The 10,837-nt window shown below is 39.2% G+C and overlaps 1 protein-coding gene across 1 annotated transcript in view; it reads right to left on the bottom strand.

Annotated features, from left to right (window-relative positions):
* Positions 1-504: 504 nt before the first annotated feature.
* Positions 505-10,837, bottom strand: part of LOC139164128 (cytochrome P450 4B1-like) — a 29,333-nt gene continuing 19,000 nt past the window's right edge. Inside the window, exons 6-12 of the mRNA XM_070745820.1 lie at positions 10,201-10,352; positions 9,425-9,531; positions 7,012-7,202; positions 6,581-6,714; positions 5,529-5,593; positions 4,728-4,810; positions 505-2,483 (exon numbers count right to left, since the gene is read on the bottom strand). Coding sequence (XP_070601921.1) covers positions 2,315-2,483; positions 4,728-4,810; positions 5,529-5,593; positions 6,581-6,714; positions 7,012-7,202; positions 9,425-9,531; positions 10,201-10,352 — 901 coding nt within the window. The 3' untranslated portion in view covers positions 505-2,314. The remainder of the gene's footprint in view (positions 2,484-4,727; positions 4,811-5,528; positions 5,594-6,580; positions 6,715-7,011; positions 7,203-9,424; positions 9,532-10,200; positions 10,353-10,837) is intronic.

Here is a 10,837-nt window from a genome sequence, read left to right as displayed (position 1 = left end):
GCACCATTTTCCTTCAGACTTTGCTTTTCTTTCGATGCTTCAAGTTCTGATTTTGATAAATTCACTTTTGAACCTTTATAAAAGGACTCTGAGTTTTATTTGTCTGAATTCTGACTGGCAGCTTGACACATAGTACTAGAATCTCAGAGGCAATGCCAGCCTCCAGGCTGCCTGCTTGATTCGGCTTCCATAGAAACAGGGGGAGGAAGGAAGGTCAGGTATTTGGGAGGGGGGAAGCTGGGCTGGAGATGTCTCTTTATATGTCTGATTAGGAGTTTAGAGAGGAAAGTTCTCTGCCCCGTACTGCCAGGCTGTATGGACATGTTTACAGTCTGCTCAAGGTCAACGGCTTCAACGGCCCAAATGTGGAGGCTCCACCTGGACCTGTGGCCCACACAACATCTTGGGGTGCCAGGATTGGATGACTTGCCCAGGGGGTTATGTGGGGAGGGATTTGGGATTATTTCTATATGCAATTGACGCACCTTTTGTCGCTATCAGTTCTTTTTTTTTATTAATATATTTTAATTGATTTTTATAATATAAAACACACACACGACATATGATATATAACATGTGCTCAGTGATTGTGCCCACCACCAGACAATCAATCATACCCCACCACCATTTGGGGGTGTTTCTTGTATAAATCATTTAAACCCAAGAGTGACATGTTTCTTTACATATTATAGAGTGATTCCAACTTGTTTCTTATAGCTTGGTCTCGGATCCTACTCGCCATATATCGTCCTACCTTGTCCCATCGCCCCATCAGCTGTTGCAAATCAGTTTCATTAATCAAATTCATCCTTTTATCCATAATCTCGAATTGAATGTGGTCCACCATATACCTATACCAATTTTGCATTGTCCATTTTGTCGCGTCTTTCCACCCCAAGACTATTACCGCCTGAGCGCTTTCTATCGCTGCTTATTTTATTTCTCTGTATTCTGCCATCTCACTACTTTTAACTAATACTGCCATTTCCTTAGTAATCGTCCATCTTATATTTAATATCCTATCAGTTCTTGTCTAGTAAAAGTAGTCTTCTCTATCATCATGGAGTTAGGGTCTTTCTTTCTTGGATTTGCTAAAATGGAAGCACACATGACAGGCATATATTCTGGCTTATTTATTTATTTATTCATTCATTCATTCATTCATTCATTCATTCATTCATTCATTCATTTGATTTTTATGACGCCCTTCTCCGTAGACTCAGGGCAGCTTAAAACATGTTAGCAATAGCACTTTTTTAACAGAGCTAGGCTATTGCCCCCACAATCTGGGTCCTCATTTTACCCACCTCGGCAGGATGGAAGGCTGAGTCAACCTTGAGCCGGTGATGAAATTTGAACCGCTGACCTTCAGATCTACAAGTCAGCTTCAGTGGCCTGCAGTACAGCACTCTACCTGCTGCGCCACCCCGGTTCACTGTCTTGGCATCCAAGACCAACTTGGAGTTGAATAACTCTACAGTATGAGTGACTGAAAGAACTGACCTACGTCAAGAAAGGTCATTTACTGCTGCTTGTCATGTAAGAAGAAAGAAATTAAAGAGGAATTTATCTGCTGAAAGCAGTCAAAGTCCGTAACTATAAGAGCCATGGTGGTGCAGTGGTTAGAATGCAGTACTGCAAGCTACTTCTGCTGCCTGCTAACTGCCTGCAATTTGGCAGTTCGAATCTCACCAGGCTCAAAATTGACTGAGGCTTCCATCCTTCCGAGGTTGTTAAAATGAGGACCCAGATTGTTGGGGGAAATATGCTGATGCTGTAAACCACTTAGAGAGAGCTGTAAAACACTGCGAAGCAATATATAAGTCTATGTGCTATTGCTATAACAAGATGCTTGTAGTTGGCTGTTACAAGCCCACTCAAGTGTTGATCTTTTATCTTCCCACTCTGTAATTCAGAGTGCAAACACTAATTTAAAAAAAGAACAGTGGATTAATTACTGGTTGGAACTTTTGTTGGTGTTGTAGTTCATCTAAAAATGAATTGACAGCAAATGAAACCAGGTATCTTGGCCATTCAACCTTTCATCAGGAGATAATACGCTTTATGGTAATTATTTGCAAATATCATTCTATAATTTCTACATTTTCCTTCACATTTTCAGAAAATTAGCAATCCCCAGAGGTATTAGTATTTTAATTCCTAGCCACCATGATTAAAGTCTCAATATTTTTTGAAGAGCAATAGAAGAATTCTGAGAATTATCATCTCAAAACATGTATGAGGCACCTGGCTAGATGAAAAAATTCTAGAGAAGCCTTTCCCTGCTCTCCCCATGAATTATTTCCTATATTAATTATAGTTTCTTCAAACAAAGATGAATTCCTTTGTCAGAACGCAAGACGATAAGAGGCACTGGAATAGGCGGAGGCTTTGACAAATCAAGTGACAATTCAAATCGAAGCAAAGTCATAGCAAGAACCACTTTCATCTCATTCATGGCAAACTGTTGTCCAATGCAGTTTCTGAAAAGACAAGAGAGCTTGTTATCAAAGGTGCATCTATCTGAAAATTAATTCCCAAATTCCCAAACTTCTCTTTAGGTGACAGTCCTAGGACTATCAACTCCCAAAATTCTCTGATAGTTAATTTATCTTGCCCAGAGTGTTCTTTGAAATATTATTATTACTATTATTATCATCATCATCATCATCATCATCATCATCATCATCATCATCATCATTTATTAGATTTGTATGCCGCCCCTCTCCAAAGACTCGGAGCAGCTCACAACAAGCAATATACAGAGTACAAATCCTGTTGTGGTTAGCTCTGGCCCAGCTCCTGCCCCAAGGAATGTGGAGGTGGATGCAAGGGAAACATCAACATGTCATAGGCCTGTTTTATTGCCGATAGAGTCAGGTAGTGAAGTTTCCTCAGAAGAAGAAGAAGAAGGTGGGGGTGACTTGGAAGAGGGGAGTTTGGCAGACAGCCCAGGAGGAGATCAAACATCCTTATCACCCCTGGATTCTGAACAAGAATTTATGACACATCCAAGCATGCGTAGAGTGATGCATAGGAGACAACAACTGAAGGATGATTACAGGAGACAAATGAGGCCACCTGTGGTTGGGTGGGGCTGCTGTAATTAGTGCTACAGATAAAAGAGCAGCCTGCTGTTTTAGCCTCATGGCAGTTTATCTGATTCATAGTTTCGTCACGATCGTGGTTTTTGCTGTTCAAGATTGTGTGTGAACTTGTCTGGACTTTAGAATTGGACTCAATTATTGGGTGAGGATTTGGATTGCATTTAACCTGTGCCTTGTGTGTACTAGAAAATCCCTTTGCCATTTAAAAAGGGAGCTGTTTCTGTTTTTCTGTTGATAAAGACTTTTGGGTTTTCCTTCTATCGTGTAGTGTGTGTCTTTCTGGACTAATTACCCTGTAATTACGGGCGGTTGAGACACGCCGGCAGAACAAAATCCAATATTAAAAACAGTATTTAAAACCCTTATAATAAAAAACAAAAAAATATACAACTAGGCATGATAACAATATTCTGAGATGCTTCTGGGAAGATACCATGGTCTTCTATAGATAACGTTTCCCATTTGTTAAAGACCTAGAAACCTTATGGATTGATATTCTGAGAAATTTTGCCAATGAAAAAAGGAGAACGGAATACCCTGCAAAGAATATTACTTTTTCTACCTCAATTTCTTCTGTCAGCAAAGGCAGTGAAAAGAATAATTCTAAAAAGGAGAAGACACTTACTGCTACCCGCTAGAAAGACCTCTACATATACCCACCTTCATATACTCTTTTTTATACTCACTTTCTTTTTCTGCTTTAGTAATAAATATCAAAAGCAGGTCTTTAGAACCAAAAATTATAACAAAAGAATGTTCCTCTGAGCACTAGCTGATTTTGTTCACCTATCAAAGAAATCTGCTCATAAGGATCATGATGCTGGCTTCATTGTTTTGGCAAGACATAGATGAAGACATTCTGGATCAAATTAATATGCTTATACAGTGATACCTCATGATACGAACTTAATTGGTGCAAGGAGGAGGTTCATAAGACGAAAGGTTCGTAAGACGAAACATTGTTTCCCATAGGAAACAATGTAAAGTCAATTAATCCGTGCAACCAAAACCCCCCCCCGCAAAAAAACGGCTTTCGGCGACTGCTGGGAAGCCGCGCGGCTGTTTTAAAAGGTGACAGCCGGCCTGGGGGGCTTCCCAGCACCCCCCCGAACCCCGAACCCGGAAGTTCGGCAAAAGTTCAGGGTTCGGGGGGTGTGATGGGAAGCCCCCCAGGCCAGCTGCGACCTTTTAAAAGAGCCGCGCCGCTTCCCAGCTGTCTCCTGAAGCCAAACGGCAAAGCCGAACTTCCGCGTTCGGCTTCAGGAGACAGCTGGGAAGCGGCGCGGCTCTTTTAAAAGGTCACAGCCGGCCTGGGGGGCTTCCCAGCAACCTCCCGAACCGAACCCGGGGTTCAGAAAAATTTTGCCTCTTCTTACGAACTTTGTTCGAGTTACGAACCGGCGCTCGGGAGGCTTCTGGGAAGCCCCGCCGCCCGGCTGTCACCTTTTAAAACAGCCGCGCGGCTTCCCAGCAGTCTCCGAATGCCGGTTCGTAACTCGAAAAAAGTTCGTAAGAAGAGGCAAAATTTTTCTGAACCCCGGGTTCGTATCACGAGTTGTTCATAAGACGAGGGGTTCGTATCTTGAGGTACCACTGTATAGCTATATAATATAAACTCACCTTGGCCCAGCAGCGAATGGGATAAAAGCATGAGAATTTCTGCTGGATAAGTTCTCAGGAGAAAATCTCAGTGGATCAAACATCTAAAAACAATAAAGGAGGTGTTTCATTAGGTGCCTACAAAGGAAAAATCCAGTCATTTTAGTTGACCAAGTTATTAGAGAACATCAAGTGCCATAAAAAGAGAAAATTAGGACCACTGTAGCTGGTCTTTGAAAACATTAGAAAGCTACTGTATCTTAAACTGAGCCAGACCAGCAGTCCAACTTGTTCAGTGCAATCTACTGCAGGGGTGAAATCCAGCAGGTTCTGGAGAACCGGTATAGGAAATTTTGAGTAGTTCGGAGAACCAGCAAATACCACCTCTGGCTGGCCCCAGAGTGGGGTGAGAATGGAGATTATGCAGTATCCTTCCCCTGCCAAGCCCACCAAGCCACGCCCACAGAACTGTAAGGAAAAATTTTGAATTTCACCCTTGGTCTACTGTACAATTATTCTTTTAGCTTTCAAGGAGGAGATTTGCCAATCTGTATCTGAAAATGCTAGACTCAAACTGGGACCCTAACATGAAATCTACTACAGTATTGCCCCTAATCTGAAAAAAAAGTTATTGTGTTAATACTAAATGTTTTGCAAAATGAAACTTTTGCATTATTTTTTTTATAGATTATCTATTGCATTAATCTTAAATGCCATTTTGAAGTGACAACTGTGACAACTCCCAACTTTATTCTAGTCAACCCAAAGGACTGTATGGCTCTCTTTTGGAGAAAATAATTGCAATGTCGCCAAATACTGTACCTCTGGATTAGGCCATACATTGGGGTTCTTGTGGATAAGATGAATGCTTATCACAACCCAGGTGCCTGTGAAAGAAGCAATATGGGAAAAGGAGTCATTGAGGATTGCATGCGAAGGCAATAAAAGCTCCGATGGGCTCTATGCTGGAGACTTTGTGTCCATTCACTGATGGAAATTGAGACTGTGCCTATGGCTGCAATACATATATAAGCATTTTTGCTATGTAATCCCATTTGGATAGCCTACATCAGTAGAAGGGCAGGCAGAATTTCTGTTAATTGACTTGGATATCTCAGTAACTTTTAGTGTCTTCAGCTATAATATCTTCCTAATAAGGTTTCTCAAAAAAACTAATATGAATTTTCTGCCAGGTCTTCTGGGACTATTATTCCAAATTCAGTTCCTAGTAGATAAAGATACTTCAATCTGTCTTAAAGTCTCCCCAATCTCCCCTGCCCCTCTTGCTAGACACATTATTGGGCCACTAGGCAGTGGAAGGAAAGGAACTGGTTGGCTCAACAGTGTACATGTTGTTTTGATTCATTTTAAGTTTTGTTACCAAGTTAGCCTGAGCATTATAGAAACATAGAAACATAGAAGATTGACGGCAGAAAAAGACCTTATGATCCATCTAGTCTGCTCTTATACTGTATTTTATCTTAGGATGGATATACAGTATGTTTATCCCAGGCATGTTTAAATTCAGTTACTGTGGATTTACCAACCACGTCTGCTGGAAGTTTGTTCCAAGGATCTACTACTCTTTCAGTAAAATAATATATATTTATTTATTGATTGGATTTGTATGCCGCCCCTCTCCGTAGAATATTTTCTCACGTTGCTTTTGATCTTTCCCCCAACTAACTTCAGATTGTGTCCCCTTGTTCTTGTGTTCACTTTCCTATTAGAACTGAAATACTCCTAGCTAAATAATAAACAACCAAATTAGAAGCAAGGTAGTTTAGAGACAAATTGTATAAAGACGATACGCGTTGCAATGATGCAGCTAAAACAGATCTATGGATATGAGAGTAGAATAAAATGATTTGAACCTTCAGGTAAAGTTTTCCCATCAAAAAATGTAATAGGTTTGGTTAATTCTCGGGACACTCCAGGTACTGGGGAATAAAGGCGGAGACTCTCCTTAATGCATAAGGTGCAGTAAGCCATCTTATTAAGATCATCCCTAAAATATGTTGAAACAAAGAACATCACTAGATTAATTATGAATCAGATAAGTTACTTAAAGTCAATCCTAAGGATCCTTCTCTATATTGTTAATTGTCATGTTAGTGCTGAGAGTCAATACCCTCAGTAATAAGAACACAATCACAGCAGCAGAACAAAGACCTCACAAAATGCAATCAATTGGTATCCTTTTAACCTCTAAAACCACCCAATACTTACAATATCATTCACTGATATCCACATCTACTCACTGAATAATGATACCTATAGGAAATCTCTCCAGTAAAATACTTACCACTCGATTGTGTCACGATCTCCCAGAATGGATTTTATTTCCTCTCTACATCTTTCCTGATGCTCTGGATGTTGTGCAAGGCAATACAGCAGCCAAGAGATCCCGCTAGCGGTGGTGTCGTGGCCTTCAAACATGAAAGTGTCCACTTCCGCACGTACCTCTTCATCAGATAATCCAATGCCATTTTCATCCTAAAGATTGGGAAACGTCTAGTGATAAGACTTTATGGAGGAATTCATTTTTTTTCACTAGGTTCATACAAGACTGTAAGTAAAAAATATACAGTGGTACCTATACTTATGAATTTAATCCATTCCATGATCAGGTTCTTAAGTAGAAAAGTTTGTAAGAAGAATCAAATTTTCCCATAGGATTCAATGTAAAAGCAAATAATGTGTGCGATTGGGGAAACCACAGGGAGGGTAGAGGCCCTGTTTCCTCCCAGGAGATTCCTAGAGAGGCCCCTTGGAGGCTTCTCCCCACCTTTTTTGGCCCTGTTTCCTCCCAGTAGATTCCTAGAGAGGCCTCCCAGAGGCTTCTCCCTACCTTTTCCAGCCCTGTTTCTTCCCAAGAGATTCCTAGATAGGCTTAATGGAGGCTTTCCCCCACCTTTTCCAGCCCTGTCTCCTCCCAGGAGATTCCTAGAGAGGCCCCACGAAGGGTTCTCCCTGCCTTTTCCAGTTAGTTTCGGAGACTCAGGTTTGTAAGTAGAAAATGGTTCTTGAGAAGAGGCAAAAAAACCTTGAACACCCGGGTCTTATCTAGAAAAGTTCGTGAGTAGAGGCGTTCTTAGGTAGAGGTACCTCTGTATTTTGTTTCATTTTTGGCTTAAAAGTTTTTTTGTGATCCAGCCTATGGCGTACTAGATGTCCCTGATGAAAAAGTCATGGCATTGTGATAGAGATTAGTGCCACATGGCAAAATCAAGCCAGTGTTGTCTTTCCAGATAAAGGAGAGAACATGAAATAACCCACTTGCACTCTGGACAGATGTTCCTCATGAGTTGACTGCAGGAATGCTTTGTTGTGGGTAGCTGAAAATCCCTGATTTTTATTAATTCTGATTGGCTGGTGGGGCAGGAATTCTTTGACCACTGGAGGAAGTTAAGAAGATAGCTAAAGTTGAGCACATTTTTAGAGACACATTTGAAAATCATCTATGGAAAACTGTTCATATTATAAATCAATTATATTCTAAAATATAAATGAAATAATACTTTGTAAAGATTAATAGGTACGAACAGAAATATATATAGTAATCCCTCGCTACTTCACGGTTCATCTTTCGTGGATTCGCTATTTCACAGGTTTTCAAAGGGGGCTTAAATCCATTAAATCCATTAAAAATTTTAAATCCATTAAAAATTCATAAAATGTTTCTACAGTACTACTGTATTTCTATTAAAGAAACTGGTAGGATATCACATGTAGTTCCAGTTGAGAAACATTATAGAATGACTGTTTAATGCAAAGGGTGGGTTTTAAAAGTCCAAATACTCATTAAATACATTTTTAAAAAATCTTTCCTCTACTCCACGGAAATTCGTTTTTCACGGGTGGTCTTGGAACGCATCCCCCGAGAAAAATGAGGGATCACTGTATATATTATTTCCTACAACAAATGAAAAAAGTAGAGATGGTTAAATTGATTGTTTCACTTAGAGAAAGCAAAATATCTAATTTTGGAAATCGCTTGTGAATTTTGTGCTCCTGATAAGAAAAAATGAAACTTGGATTTCATTTTTTTCTGATTATATAGGTTTGTCTTTATAGAAATGGCTATTAACAGAGGTCAGTTCCTCCTAGTTCAGACCAGTTCGCCCGAACCGGTAGCAAACCACTGGTGATGTCACGATGACATCACGTAACCAGTTTGGTCAGTGCCAGTCCATGGAGGCCACCATCATTCATTTCCTTGTATTATATATTTTGATAAGCTAATAACATTTTCAAATAAAAGAAAGTTTCAAGACAATAAAGTGGATAGGGTTTTGTGTGAAAGTGCTTTTGAATAAATTGGAATTAAAATTTACAAACTGCACCATTATGGGAATGTTTTTTTCCTTTATTATTAAAGAATAAAAGGTAAAACCAAGATTAAAATTGAATTATACATAAAAGGGCTGTATATATTGCTAAGATGTATGAACTTATGTTGAACTTTGAAATGGAAGAAGAGTTAAAGAATATAAATTGGGCTGAAAAGTTTGGCTATAATAGGCAGATAAAACAATAGGAAAATATCTATATCTATGTCAGTTACCCTTGAGAATTTCAAAACTTCACAGCGTGAATTAGAATTGCAATGTTCTTATTTGATTATATAAAGTCTACTCGTAGTAAAATCGTTTAGAAATCATAGTCACAACTAGTATAATTAACTGACCAATGTTTCCCTCATTGTAAATACTTACTTTGGCTAAGAGAAGAATGTCAAGAAAATCCAAGTGCCTCTTCGCCTGGACTTTTTGAAGTTCTTCCTCATCCTTCAAAGATTCCTTTCTTTCCTTGATTACTTTCTCTGCATTGGAAACATATGGTGTCAATAGTGCACCAATTCCAATTTTTAAGCTTGTTCATGGTAACTCCTTACACTGTAAGAAAATGCCAAATTGTATGTTATAATTTTTTTTGTTTGTTTTTAGAGCTGGGAGGGACCTTGTGGGTCATCTAGTCCAACCCCATGCAAAAGCAGGAGTTCCTGCACCATTTTGGACAAATGGCAGTCCAATCCCCTTTTGAAAGTCTCAAGTGTTGGAGCTCTCACAATCTTCGCAGGCAAACTTTTTCTACTGGTTAATCACTCTGTCAGGACATTTCTCCTTATTTCCAGGTTGAATCTATCCTTGGTCAGTTTCCATCCATTATTCCTTAACCTTATATTAACCTTTTTAATTAGCCATTTTTCTTGTTGTAATAGCACACCAATTGAGTGGTTTCTTTAGCCTTTCCTAAAGTGCATTGCAAAATTTGAAAAGATGCAAAGACTGAAACAGCAACATACTTAATAAAATATAAATTACACAGAAGCACTTAAATGATGGATTGAACAAAAAACCCTACTCTACATGATTTCTACTTAAAACTGTTGTTTAAGATTTACTTGGGTTTTTTGTTCATTTTTTTTCTTTTTACCTTCCTTTAGTTCCAGAACATCAAAACCCAAAACCAAAGCATTGGAAAAAAATACCTGTATGAAGGTGAGCAACTTTGCAGGCTTTCCGAAACCGAAATCCATGGGAACTGAACCAATATAGAAAATCATTGAAACCTACGATGTGACGCATCCTGGCATATACCAAGAAGCAAAGCTCAAAGACAGCTTGAACGTAAGAATTTTCCCTAAAAGGCAGCAGGAAAATCAAAGGATAAAGTCAGGATTTTAAATATGAATACTGTCACTACTTTAAAGTCTTCAAACAATAGTACAGGTAGTCCCTGACTTATGACCACAATGGACCCCATAATTTATGTTGGTAAGCGAGACACTGGTTAAGTGAATTTTGTTCTGTTTTATAACACTTCTTGCCACAGTTGTTAAGTGAATCACTGCAAGGTATTAAGTTAGTAACAAGTTTTTCAAGTGAATCTTGTGTCCCCATTGATTTTGCTTGTCAGAAAGTCGCAAAAGGGGATTCTATGACACTGCAACCGTCATAAGTATGAGCCAATTTTCAAATTCTGAATTTTGATCACATGACGGTGAGGAAGCTGCAGTGGTTGTAAGTGTAAAAAATGGTCATTAGTGATTTTTTTCAGCGCCATTGTAATTCCACTAAATGAACTGTTGTTAAGTCGAGGCGTGCATGTATTAGAATAGAATAACA

The sequence above is a fragment of the Erythrolamprus reginae genome, chromosome 3, assembly GCF_031021105.1.
Source record: "Erythrolamprus reginae isolate rEryReg1 chromosome 3, rEryReg1.hap1, whole genome shotgun sequence".
Taxonomy (NCBI): Eukaryota; Metazoa; Chordata; class Lepidosauria; order Squamata; family Dipsadidae; genus Erythrolamprus; species Erythrolamprus reginae.
This window is presented reverse-complemented; position numbering and strand designations above follow the sequence as displayed.